We start from the raw sequence: 14296 nt of genomic DNA, 5'->3' as shown, positions 1-14296 counted from the left end.
GGGGGGGGGGGGGGGGGGCTGTTCGCTGTGTTTTCGTAACTCAATAACGCTGAACAAATTTGTATGGAATGTATTTTTTGGCCCATTTACTTTCACAATAGCCAGGCTCACACATTGCTGATAACATTGATATGCTTCAGATTAATGATTAGATTGGGTATTCCGATTACACTGCCTTGGAGTATTTTCTTCACTGTGGTAAATGCTATTTGAGTATGGTAAGCTGAAATTTGTTTGTAAATAAAATAAAAAAGCACCTTTAGAAGCAATTATCTTTTTTGAATTCTATTAAATTATACAATTGTAATTATTGTCACCTTTTTGTGCTGGAATAGCTTATTTGGAATGAATTATTTTATTTGATGTGCAGTGCGTCAATCTTGGATACATTTTTGTGAAAATGGTTTCAGATTGGTTTTAAATTTCAAGGCCATGCTTCCTTCCTGCTCATTGGTCGATAGTTAGACGAGTGGTCTAACATGAAATTTAAAATGTGTCCACTTTCAGTTTTCTTTACAAAAATATATATATATATATGTTTGCGACATCAATCTGGAGAATATGTTTCAATGTTTGTGGTTAAATGTTTTACGATAAGTGTCCCATTTAGACAGACTGTACACATGTATACCAAGAATATATTGCGACACCTGTGTATGCACACGTAGCTTAAGAGGTTGTTTTTCTGCGAGCTGCAGACTGGAACAGCAGGCAGGGATAATAAAATATGATGACACGTCAAATCACTGATGTCTGAAAGTAGATTTGTATAATATTATTATGAATATTTTAACATTACAGAATTTCATACTGTGCTCATGAATACCTGCAGAATTATTCAAACGAACATGCAACTTGCTTTCCATACAATTGCGTCAGCAGTGTTCAATTATTTTTAAGGCATCACATTTGTAATTCATTGCCTATATACATGTGAAATGCCAACATTATAGAAAAATAGCATTCCCACATCGTCTTGTATGTGTCACTTTGCACATATCCCCAAATGTCATTTGCAAACAACAAATGACCCTATTCACTCATTCATGATTCACCCCTACATATGTAAACTGAACTTAACCAGTCTATGATCTGGTAAGGTTCAAATGTTTAAGGGGTGAATGGATTAACAAAGTATATCCTGCATGTATATTGAAAAATCTGAGAAAGTTTACCTGCTCTGTTGGGTAATGCATGCGACACACTGTTTCTACAGACCCAGAGATTTGGGGTTTTAGAACTAAAAGATCATTTGTGGAGAAAGCCCTAGCCTAATGTCAACAGCCATCAGCAGAAACTCTGCAATAATGCCAATATCATGAGAAGATTAAATAACAGAAGTTTGAGAAAGCGTTTTGATATTTCAAGTTGGTTATCAGTTTCATACAATGCTTTTTGTGCAACTTCATCACAATCAGCGGCTTTCAGTATTGGGTGTTCTCCAAAATCGTCTGTTAACACTTTGCATTTTTTCTGCAAGTTTATCTTAGCTGTTTGTGTTGTTTACAACTTGTGTGCAGGGTTTTGTTTTTAGCGTAGGAAACAACAATAAAGATATATTGAAAACACCCAAACAGACTTGGGGAGCACAGCTGGTTACTAGAAGCCTAGGCTGGAGTGGGATCTCTCCGATCAGCAGGAAACTTATACAGTAACAGTGACATTCTCCCCAGCAGATGGCTAACCGATCAGACTTCATGTAATGTTACAGAGTAGGAGAAAACCTTATTGATTATAGCTTTATGGCAAAAGGTTTGCCCTCAAACAACATGATAGCGCCACCTAAAATATAGACTGGTTCCTGCCGTTTGGAAGTTACATCACAGCATGCTTTTCTGTTGCATATTTATTATTTATGTCATCCTCAACATGCTTAATGATGGTATATGACTGCAATGATATATTGTCTTTTGTTTGAATTTGAAAAGATGTGGAAGAAATCTGTCTTGTAATAGATTGTGTTCATGCTGGCATCCGTGTTTTAAGGAATGCCTGATGGACAGACATGGTTTACTTTGTATAAATAAGAGTACAATTTGATCCCAATATTGACAACTTACAGGGTAATTGTTAAGTAAGTGATGCTGCAAACCTTTAAGTCAGATTGAAATTCAAAATTGTTTTTGTTTTGATTTGATTTCTGGCTTGAAATCATTTTAATCTGAAAATGAACAGTTTTGATGAAAATAAAATTAGTACAGGCATGCAGAGATTATATGGTACAAAATGATGATTTAACCCTTTCACACCCTATGTAACTGAAGTAGATTCTACCATCCATTGATATGGTAGAGTTCATTATGGTCTACAGCATTCAAATGGTTACCACATTTATCACAATTATCAGAAAACGATTGCCAATTTAAACATTGCATGCTAACAAGTCCTAGGAATCCAGGCTAAACAAATAATTACAGTAACGGTCCATTGGGTACACTTTCCACTTACGACATATCAATATTGTGATGCAGACGGATGTGTGTGCGGAGCTAGGTCTAAAGAACCTGTGATGTAGTTAGGTATAGCGTGTGTAGTAGTATTTACCATAAGTTATCAGTAAAGCATCAGGCCACATGTGTCGGTGTGTAGCGATTTGTAACACTATACTGGTCAATAAACTGGAGTGTATGGGTTACATGTTTACTGGATGTTTATGCTGTCGCGGCTAATTTGATATGTAATTCTGTACTGTTTCTGCTGGAGAATTAGCATCAGATAATTTTCTGACTGTATGTTTTCCATGTTTAAAAGTTTTATAGATATGTGACTAAAGCTCTAATGGCAGTCCCCTAAAACCTTATGAATACTTAGTTTCTATACTTCTCAGTTTGTTTGTGTATTAAGTCATGTAGTTGTTTTACCCCTGTGCTGATTGCCTATGTTTTTGCTGTGTTGCCCTCTAGATCAAACGTATCTTGCTGAGGGGTAGATCGATACATGGTTGGTAGCTTCATTCCTTAGTATACTCTCAATTTCATCAGTACAGTTTACTGTAGAAAGTGAAAACTTCTTAGATATTGAGCTGTTTTATTACAGCTGTAGTGTAGAAAATTTTATTAGTAACAAACTTTTCTGGCTATTTACAACAACTTCCACGGTGTACCAACATGTCACAGTTGACTTGTTTCATATGTATGTTGTATACAAATATCTCTCTATCTTGTAATGAAATACGCCAGTCAACCCTAGGTTAGAGTGACTTGTGAAATTTTTCCTACACATGAAACTTGGTTCATGTGGTTTATCATATGTTCTAAATTTGTATTGTACCTGCAAATTGATAGGGAAAAAATTAAAACATTTATTAGATTTCCAAAAAATCTAATTGAAATTAAATTCCTTACAATTTCTATGTCAAATTAAAATGCATCTTTGCTACATATGTAAAAACTTTTATTTGAAACACAGAGAAGAATTTTTAATCTCATTTACCCCTGAAATTTCATAATGAACTATTCCAACCTTTGAATTGAAAGAGTTCAAATGTGTCTTCCGGGGTGAATAAGTTCAACTGAAAGTGAAACTAGAAAGAGGATTAAGCTAACAGATATTACTCTAGGCCTAGAATCCACTCCTTGATATGCCTTACTGTAATGTAGAAGTGGGCTGATATTTCAGTAGTAGAGGGTGATTCATTTGTTATCTCAGCCGTAGGAATGTCACGTTTTGTTTTTCTTGGACTGGCATAAATTGGTTTTACTTAAATGTTTTTCCTTGCATGTTGGTCTGCAAGGGAGTTAATCTAATAAGGGGTTATCTTGTGTGTGGATCGAGGATGTGCACGTTCGAGGTAGGGAGGGGGGGNGGGGGGCACAGGTAGATAGAGTTTAGACAAGAGAGAGGTATATGTATTAGAAATTAGGAGGAGTTTAATTGAGGACACCCTATTAGCTAAATAGAACATACCCAGATTTGATTCATAGTGGAACCTTCTTGGTTTGAAGCTGTAAGATATCTCTCATTACAAAATCACATTGCATCATGTAGTCTCATCACAGGCTATGTGCTTCCAACTCCGCCCATTCTTATTTCTTCTGATGTAAAATCAATGATCAGCTTACTCATTATTTGACTTGTGCAAGTCTACTGCATGCAGTGTAATTACTAATCAAAAAGGCTCAGCCAGTCGGTACTGGTTCTCTATTTTAGTAAGAATGTGATATGGTTACACCATTGTCATTGAATCATTGTGACAGCTTTATTTATGAAGTTTATGAGGTAAGATTATCCTTTCCCGAGCGTAGAGTGTAATATCTACCAGCCTGTATGTATAAAACCAGCATTAAACATTACGACCAGTCCCTCCCGCTACTCTTATATAAACTTTCTACATGATGGATGTCAGCAAATCTGTTTACCCACTGACCTTTAACATTGATGTCAACAAGTGATTTATTAAAATGACATTATCATATGGACTACTAAATACATAATGTTCTGCTTCATGTCTTCTGTCACTTCAGTTTGTTTACCTGAAGATGCTAGAGGTCATTATCAATGCGTTACAGTGTGTTGTTGGTGATGATTAGAAGGAAATGCTCAGTTTTAATCCTATCCCTTGTTACAAAGATTTTAAATACTTCCTGAAAACTGTTGCAAAATATAGCCACATTACCAGTGATGCCTTATTTCTATCTAGTCTTCTGGGCTAAAATATAGCCACATTACCAGTTATGCCTTATTTCTATCTAGTCTACTGGGCTAAAATATAGCCACATTACCAGTTATGCCTTATTTCTATCAAGTCGCATGGGCTAAAATATAGCCACGTTACCAGTTATGCCTTATTTCTATCTAGTCTCCTGGGCTAAAATATAGCCACATTACCAGTTATGCCTTATTTCTATCTATAATGGATATTTTGGTATCCAAAATTTTATTCCATGAATTATTTTGATATGGATTTCATCTGCTGTTTGTGAAAAAATTTGCGGTAAAATTTGCTGAAAAGAGCAGAGTGGAATTTTATGCTAGACATAGGATTATCACGAGCTTAATAGGTCTGTGGTTGCATTGGATGATTGGTATCGATGCAGTTGTTGGCAGAATGATAACATAACTGGATTTAATCATTTCCTACACATAAAGGGCAAACCGCTGCCGTGGTGTATATGTATGAGGATGTTGTAATATGGAAATCACAACGTTGAGTTACAAAAACAAGTTAATCTGTAGAAATTAGCTGTTTTTCATGCAAGTTTTAGTGTGTGTTGCCATATGAATGTTGTTTATCAGTTTGGTGTCACTGTAGAATTCGGTGAATCTGACATCTAAAACAGCAGGTTTTATGTGACAGAGAGCGAGCTCTAGGGACCGTCCATAGACAGATAGTATACAACAGGTTATGTTTCAAGTCTGTTTTTTCTCATGTCATAAATACCACAATGAGAAAAAACAGATATATTTAACAGACTGCAAAAAATTAATCTCCGTACATTTCTGTAACTTCTCATATAAACTAGGTTACAAGATACAACTTGTATTTGCCTTAAGTTATGCTTGCATGCCACTTGCAATTTTAAACACTGGTCAAAGCTTATTATCCCAATTTATCTATGCTGCTTACATTTTTTATCGGCAAAGTTTATATGATTTTTTGTTTGTTTGTAATTTGCAGGACATTAAACAGTAAGGAAGGATGACGGAGAATGGCCCTCAGACGAATGGGCCTTCTAACCCCCCCTCAGGGAAATACATAGACACTATAGGTAAGTCTCCCTCAGGGAAATCCATAGACACTATAAGTAAGTCTCCCTCAGGGAAATCCATAGACACTATAGGTAAGTCTCCCTCAGGGAATTCCATAGACACTATAGGTAAGTCTCCCTCAGGGAAATACATAGACATTATAGGTAAGTCCCCCTCAGGGACATACATAGACACTATAGGTAAGTCTCCCTCAGGGAAATACATATACACTATAGGTAAGTCCCCCTCAGGGAAATACATAGACATTATAGGTAAGTCCCCCTCAGGGAAATACATAAACACTATAGGTAAGTCCCCCTCAGGGACATACATAGACATTATAGGTAAGTCCCCCTCAGGGAAATACATAGACATTATAAGGAAGTCATACTCAGGAAAATAAATGGATGGTTTAGGTTATTCCCCCCTCCCCTTCAGTGGTGTACTTAGATACACAATATATATAGGTAAGTCATTTTCCAACCCCACTCCTCTTTCCCTCACATTATTAAATTTATAGATGATAAAAGATTTTTTTTTCAGATTTATGTAAGGGAAATAGATAGATACACAATAGGCAAAGTGTGAATCCCCCGGAGTAATACATTGATACTATACTAAGGGGAAGATCTTCCCCAGGAAACTAAACAGATGCTAAACTCAGTTATTTGGTCGAGGGAGTTAATTTGGTTGCCTCCCTGCATTCAAATAGTTTTATAAGTCAGAAGACATCCTGACTATGACCTTAACCTATATATTTAGATAGATATTTATCTTGTATTTATAGTACTCAGTAATGTGTTGCTGTTTCTATATCGGCCCACAGGCTGTGTGTTAGAACTTGATTATAATTGTCAGAGAACAAACAAGACCTTGTCCATGCACTTGAAGTGCTTGTACTTGAATATATCGGTTTATTGCAGCCAGACATGCTCGTTTGGCAGTCAATTTAGATCTGATGGGTTGGTTCAGGGTAACACATTCTTAATTTACTGACGAGGGTTTTGCCTCAAGGAAAGCGTTTCATCTACGCTGAAATAGTCATTCAACCACAATGATTCCAAATTAAATCATTTTAGATTTTTGAACCCTTATCTTTTGGAATTATTTTGAGGGACAAGGTTTCAAACAAAGATGTTGAATGTGACGGAATGTAGATCTTATAGAGTACATCCCTACCAGATGCCCTTGGAAGTTAACCAGACATGAACAGGAATGCATGACATGCCCCATGATCAACTCTTTTGGTTAAAAGTGGGTCCCATTGATGTTCTCCTGGCTTTTGTTCAAAGGGATGACACGATGATCAGAAGACAGATGATCTGGGATCGTATTCATGAAACTGTTATGCTACAGCATGAATTCTTTGATCAAACCGTCTTTCTTGTAAACTTTCTTAAATTATGAAACATGAAATTACTCTCATATCATTGACAGAACATGAATTATATATTAATTTAACACTGGCACAAGAAAATTGGCTTGAGCAAAGAATCAGGGTTTGAGCATGAGAAGGTGTCTTGACTATGCCCCAAGACTATGCCCCAAGAGGTTGTCTTGTCTAACACAAGTACTTTCTAAGTCTGTCTATTTGGAGGAAGAATCTGATTGTTCTCCTGTATCCTGTGTCTGCTCAAATTCAATGAATTCATTGTATAGAACAGCTCCACATAGTTTTATGTTGTCAAGAAAGTGGATCCCGGATATTATAGGTTTTGTTTTGCACATAACTTACATTCAACCAGTTGAAATAGAATCTACAGTAGATCTATATCTCGTGTTCCTTTGTTTAAAGACAATAGTCAGATGTACACTGCTCTAAACTGGGCAAACAGAATAAAAACAAAAACAACAAAAAACGAAACCATGAAACTAAAAAAGCATACTAATTTCGAGGTCTGCTTATAGCTTGAATAACAAAGTTCTAATGTTGCTATTAGAGGTCTTCATGTTGAGGACAAAGATATTTTGACTGACAAAAACTTTTTAGCAGAAGTTAATGTTTGATTCAAGTTGAACTTAATTTAACAAATTGTCAACACATCCTCCCATAAAGTCACATTTGAACCTTACCAAATCATAGACTGGGCAAGTCCATTTTAAATATGTAGGGGTGAATGAGTTAAAATTTGGGAGACCAGTGGGATAATGGAGAATCTGAGTTGGCTATATATATAGCATGTTTTACAATAGAAAAAAATCTTTCATTATTTTTCAGTAATTCTGAATAAATCTTTTCAATCTAAGGTAAACCACTTTGTTTGGGTTTATATCCTAGTACAGAAGGCATGTGGAGATTATGTACCAGACTGTAGGGTCAATACAGCAGTCGTAATCTATACCTCCTCCATGGTCAGTTGTTAAAATCCTGACTCTGTGGAGACAATAGATTAACAACTGCTATATCTGATTAAAAGCAGGTTCAAAGTATTACATCAACAAAAAATACACAACAAGAATTGAATTGATCACTCTTTAAGAAATATCATAAGTGTGTATTTTAAAATGTATAGGATGTGTAAACATTTTTGTGAGTTGATTTGTTAAGTTGACAGTGCTTTGATCACCTGGGCCTTGTAGTTGAGATATATATCGGTGAATTTTATATAGTGCACTGCAGCAGTATTTGACAGCAACGTAGCAGTTTTCACCTGGTGGGCTGAATGGGGGTGTGATGAATCATATTGGGGACTGTACTAAAAACTCGTTTGTCAACAGTGTTGATTGTGGACCTGTCATCACGGGTTAAAGCCTATCATTATGGAGGGTTAGGGACCGACTGTGACACAGGGGGGGGTGTGCTGTGTCAATGTTTAAAAAGTCGGTCTGTTGTCCCCCTGTACATGTACTGGCCTTCTAAATCTGTTTGTAGAAGAGCTTTAACATTATACAGTGTTCAGTGTATCGGATTGTGTGCATTCCCTTCAAAAAATCAAATTATAAATGCTCCCCCCCCACACTCCTTTTTTTAACACTTTGAGGGCCTTGTGACTCAAAAGTACATTTTGGCCTGACACAGTTAGGTCATATAACCGACTTGTTTGTTTGTATTTTTTTTTTTTTTTTTTTTTTTTTTNACAAATATGATACATTTATTCTGGATAATCTGTTTTAATATGATACTGGGACATATTTGCCAGTCTTTATCATTCACCCTTTTTATCCACAAGAATGAAGGCAAACTCATCGTGATGACCATTAAAAAACAAGTATCACTTAAACAGTACAAAAGGTTGTATTAGCGTGAATATGGCTAAAATGCATTCTTCATGTAGGCCACAATTCTACAAAGAAGAAGTCTGTGAACCATGTCAAATGATAATTATTCGTTACCACAGATCCAGATGACCCTGAGTATCAGAAACGCATGAGGCGCCCTACAGATGTGCGGGAAGATGTGAAGCACATGGAGGACCGGAGTCGCGTGTCCCTCATCCTCAACAGTGAGGCCTTTCGTAAGGAGCTGGAGGAGATCGTGGACGAGCAGATCAAGTCGGGGCCCCACCCTGCCAGTCTCCTCGCCCTACAGCAGATCTCCGATCTCCTCCTCCCCAGAAACCACATGAGCCGTGCCAGGCAATGTAAGACCAACTTAACGCATTCACCCCTGAACACACATTTGAACCTTTCCAATTCAAAGGTTGGAATAGTTCATTATGAAATTTCAGGGGTGATTGAGTTAACTGCACAACATCGATAGAGCCAATGTTTCAATATTTTAACCTTGTAATCTTGCCACTATAGAAGTTTTCATTTCTACTTTCTTGAGAACTTTCCGTGTGAACAAAACTACATCATCGATATACGGAAGATACAGGTTCTCGTGTAATAATTTTGAACAAATCAAGAAACAAAATGGAAATCTTCAGGAACTAGCATTTGTGATAACAGGAGATTATTATATGTGTGAAGAATAGATATAATAGAATAATCATTTATAATAGAATTATGAAAAAAATGTTAATAGATACAAAAAATAGTGTTCGGTAACTTTCTCGTTTGATCTTTGCAGCTTCTGGCCCCGTCATTCCAATATCAGATATCCACGGCACGGATACGATCCAGTACTGCAAAGGGGAAAAACTGCTGCGATGTAAGGTGGCCGCTCTCTACAGACTTATTGAGATGAAGGGCTGGACGCAGGGCATCTATAACCACATCAGCGTGAGTAGCAATATACAGATTGAGTATCTCTCCAAGAGTTTGTGTTTATTGTGTACCCTCCAGGACGTGGGGCTGCAACGATGTATTAATATGACAATACAATACGTATCACGAAATTGCGGTCACAATACGATACATACAGTAACAGTAGAAGCAAAGCGAAAATATGTGTTGCAAATTTTTAATGGCATTATTACAACTGGAAATAGACTTGGTCCAAAATTGGCATGACAAAACAATTTACGTCTTTGAACGTGCATGTCGAGCTGGAGCTGTCGCTTGCCATACATGGATAATAACATGACGTCAAGTAACAGTGCTCTGCGACAACATTTTCCATTGTGATGTCATAATTCATGGCTGCTGTTTTCTCCAATCGATAATAAGAATTATGAATTTCTAAGAGAAACATGGTTTTCAGATATGATATAAACATTATTTGAAAAACAGACCTTGAAACTCACGATGGCTGGTTATGATGTTTTTTTTAAATTTTCTCAGTTAATTTTCAAATTGCATATGGAGAATTTGAAAATTTACTAACTAGAATTCGATGAACATGATAGAAATAATTGTGTAAATGGCTGTTTTTAAGATACCCATGGTTCAAACATGTTTGTCTGTGTCTATAAAAAAACATTAAACCTATCATAGACAAAACGTAATAACGTTCAATGTAAAATCTGTTTCGATTGCAGGCGAGAATTAACCAGGAGCACGAGCACTTTCTGATAAACCCGTTTGGCCTGCTGTACACGGAGATCACAGCTTCGTCCCTTGTCAAGGTCGACATGCAGGGTGAGGTCGTGGACCAGGGCACAACAACTCTTGGCATCAACAGAGCTGGCTTTACCATTCACTCCGCCATCCACCAGGCTCGACCCGACATCCGGTGCATCGTCCATCTACACACACCTGAGGCTGTAGCTGTATCTGTTATGAAATGTGGATTTCTGCCGCTGTCCCAAGAGGCGATAATTTGCGGAGAAGTGAGCTACCATGATTACCAGGGGATCTTGGTTGACCAGAATGAGCGAGATGCCTTACAGAGAAACCTAGGACCAATAAATAAGGTCAGTGTTGTCTGAGCATACATAAAACATGGAAGGTAAAGGCTTCATCCTCAAGAGATAAATAGCCTACAACCTCTGAGATATAGGCTGCAACCTCAAAAATAGGCTACACCCAGAGAGATTTAGGCTGCAACCTCAAAAATAGGCTACACCCAAATAGATTTAGGCTGCAACCTAAGCTCTAAATTAAATCTTGAGAGATTTAGGCATCAACCTCAGATATCGATTACATCCTGAGAGATTTAGGCTGCAACCTCAGATATAGGCTACATCCAAAGAGATATAGGCTGCAACCTCAGATATATATTACATCCTGAGAGATTTAGGCTGCAACCTCAGATATAGATGAAGTCCTAAGAGATAAAGGCTGCAACCTCAGATATAGGCTACACCCAGATAGATATAGGCTGCAACCTCAGATATAGACTACACCCAGAGAGATATAGGCTGCAACCTCAGATATAGGCTACACCCAGACAGATATAGGCTGCAACCTCAGATATAGGCTACACCCAGAGAGATACAGGCTGCAACCTCAGATATAGATTAAATTTCTAGGGATATACAGTAGGCTGCAACCTCAAATATAGGCTACATCCTAAAAGATATAGTCTGGAACCTCAAAAATAGGTGAAAACCTTGAAGATATAGGCTACATCCCATGGTCCGCATATTTATATCACGATACATAGTAGTCCACACAGACTGATTACAGGATTCTTCCATGCCCCTGCATATACTTGATTTACAAAGTGTTATTAAATAAATAAATGCCAATGGAACTAGAACTAGTATAGAAAGTTATTTTTTAAATTTGAAAATATTTAAATCGAATTGAAGATTTTTAGGTCACCTGAGACAAAGTCTCAAGTGACCTATTGCGATCGCCTTTTGTCCGTCGTCGTCCGTCGTGCGTCCGTAAACAATTTACATTTTCGACTTCTTCTNATAAGGCCCATGGGCCTCTTGTTTATGTTTATGACAAAGAATGTCAATTCCAGTGATGTGAAATGTATTGATTTTCGATTAGCACTAAATGAATAAATTGATTTTATTATCTGTTACATAAAGATGATTAGCTAGATATTGATCATTTTAGTATGGTTTTATTCTATATTATTGCATTGTAGATCAGTGTGCGATACTTCGATGAATTATATTATCACTTTGTCATGTGTTACAGGTGATGTTCCTAAGGAACCACGGAGTGGTGGCATGCGGTGTGACAACAGAGGAGGCCTACCACTACGCCAATAATGTTATGTTGGCATGTGAATCACAGGTAAGTTTTGACAGTCACAGGTAATCAATTACTGTCACAGTCACAGGTAAACTATTACAGTCAAAGGTAAACTAGTACAGTCACAGGTAATCTATTACAGTCACAGGTAAACTATTATAGTCACAGGTAATCTATTACAGTCACAGGTAATCTATTACAGTCACAGGTAATCTATTAAAGTCACAGGTAAACTGTTACAGTCACAGATAAACTTACAGGCACAAGTAAACTGTTAGTCACAGGTAAGCTATTACAGTCACAGGTATACTGCTATGGTCACAGGTATACTGCTATGGTCACAGGTATACTGCTATGGTCACAGGTATACTGCTATGGTCACAAGTAAACTGTTATAGTCACAGGTAAACTATTACAGGTAGACCTGTACCATAAAAAGTAGACTATTTCTTTAATACTTTTACCTTCAAAGGTCAAAAATAAAGACATCTTCCTTCTTCACAGGTAAATAATTTCAGGAAGACATCTTTGTCTTAAGGCATACTCTCGCCATAGGGGATGGTTCTTCTCCCATCTATCAACAGTATGTTACAAATCAATGGTTATCGCCTTTTGTAATCTGTTGTCTTTACTAATTTGGGCCCCACATCAGAGATGCATCTGTCTGTCTGTCCACACTTTTGTTTCCTGAAATTATCTTGGAATCTGAAAGACTAATCTTTCTGAAATTTGTCATTTCAATACACTGTAATGTGTAGATGTGCAATAAGGATTTAAAAAAGATTTCTAAGGTCAAGGGCACTGATACTAAAAATAGACTATGGGGGGTATAGTCCTTCTCTTTAAATCCGTAAGACTTTCCCAATTGTGACAAATGTAATATATTGTTTCTTTCTATGAGCTATTCATTGTATTGTTTTATGACATATGTTTGCAATATTACACACACCTGCATAAGGTTATCTCCCCTTAGGAGGTGACGAGCTGATCTAAACAGACTTTAAAGAGAGACTCACCTGTACTGTCAGGTATGCTAATCATTAACCCCTTTTTGGTTACAGGTGAAAGCTGTGCCTGCTGGACTAGACAACCTAGTCCTCGTTGACTCCGAGGTTCGCAAGAAGACATTTATGGTGGGAAGCCAGGGAGGCGGTGGTGTGGACACTGGAGGAAAGAAGTGGCGGCCCGGAGAACTCGAGTTTGAGGCCCAAATGAGGCAGCTAGATAATGTTGTAAGTACACAAACTTTTGCCCTAATTAACATCATTTTAAAAGAATTTCTCAGGAAGTACTTGAACAGATGTTTAATTGTGAAATTTTATTGAAAATTCTATCTTTTATTACTTACACTTTTCCATACTTAATTTCAAAATTCCCTTCCACATTTAATTTCAAAATTTCTGGTAAAATATAGTTTCTTAGTTCTGACATTATTTCTCTTGCTCATTCTTAAAACTTGCTGACACGAAGATCCCATTAATAAACATGAAGTTGATTGACCAATCAGGGCTGTTTGTGCCAAGATAATAACTTGTGTTCAGACAAACTGACACATCTTAGCATGGTTTAACTCATCTTCGCTAGCCAAGTGTTCGCCTCGTATACACTCCACTAATTACCCTTGGCAGATATAGCCATGTTTTCATAATTCCCTCCACTGCCACCTAGCGGATATACCCAGTTATCGCACTTCTCCAAGCAGAATGACCGTTACATATACACTCCATCGGCATGTTGACATAAGCATGTGTATGTCGAGGCGGAGTATAAATGACAGAGCAATATGGAAACAATCCAAAGGCAGCACACATATTTTCCCAGGTCATCATTTACATGCAGGTAGTCAAGGATTTCCACCAACTGATTTAACACTCCAGAAGTTTCCCTAAAGATTGTGCGCCTACTTTTTGGGGCAAAACACTCTGACATAAATGACAGTGTGCTTCCGTACAGGGCGTCGCCATTACTGTTTTCCTTTGTCAACAGCGCTATATGTAAGATGCGATTTCATTGGATGCGAGCGATTGGCACCGCACGAAAATGTGAAGGCTCGGTTAACACGGCTATATCTGCCAAGGGTAAGTGGCGTGTATACAAAGCAAACACTTGGCTAGCGAATTCGAAGATGGGT

The 14296-nt window shown here is 37.4% G+C and overlaps 1 protein-coding gene across 13 annotated transcripts in view; it reads left to right on the top strand.

Annotated features, from left to right (window-relative positions):
• Nucleotides 1-14296, top strand: part of LOC110463802 (alpha-adducin-like) — an 82582-nt gene that overhangs the window by 41613 nt on the left and 26673 nt on the right. For all 13 annotated transcript variants that reach the window (XM_021518671.1, XM_021518672.1, XM_021518673.1 and 10 more), the window contains 6 exons: nucleotides 5618-5708; nucleotides 9027-9269; nucleotides 9701-9852; nucleotides 10551-10925; nucleotides 12109-12207; nucleotides 13227-13397. In XM_021518671.1, the coding sequence (XP_021374346.1) occupies nucleotides 5639-5708; nucleotides 9027-9269; nucleotides 9701-9852; nucleotides 10551-10925; nucleotides 12109-12207; nucleotides 13227-13397 (1110 nt within the window). In that variant the 5' untranslated portion in view covers nucleotides 5618-5638. The remainder of the gene's footprint in view (nucleotides 1-5617; nucleotides 5709-9026; nucleotides 9270-9700; nucleotides 9853-10550; nucleotides 10926-12108; nucleotides 12208-13226; nucleotides 13398-14296) is intronic.

Source organism: Mizuhopecten yessoensis, unplaced genomic scaffold (assembly GCF_002113885.1).
Source record: "Mizuhopecten yessoensis strain PY_sf001 unplaced genomic scaffold, ASM211388v2 scaffold10931, whole genome shotgun sequence".
Lineage (NCBI taxonomy): Eukaryota > Metazoa > Mollusca > Bivalvia > Pectinida > Pectinidae > Mizuhopecten > Mizuhopecten yessoensis.
The sequence above is the reverse complement of the archived record's forward strand: the minus strand, read 5'-3'. Positions and strand labels throughout refer to the sequence as shown.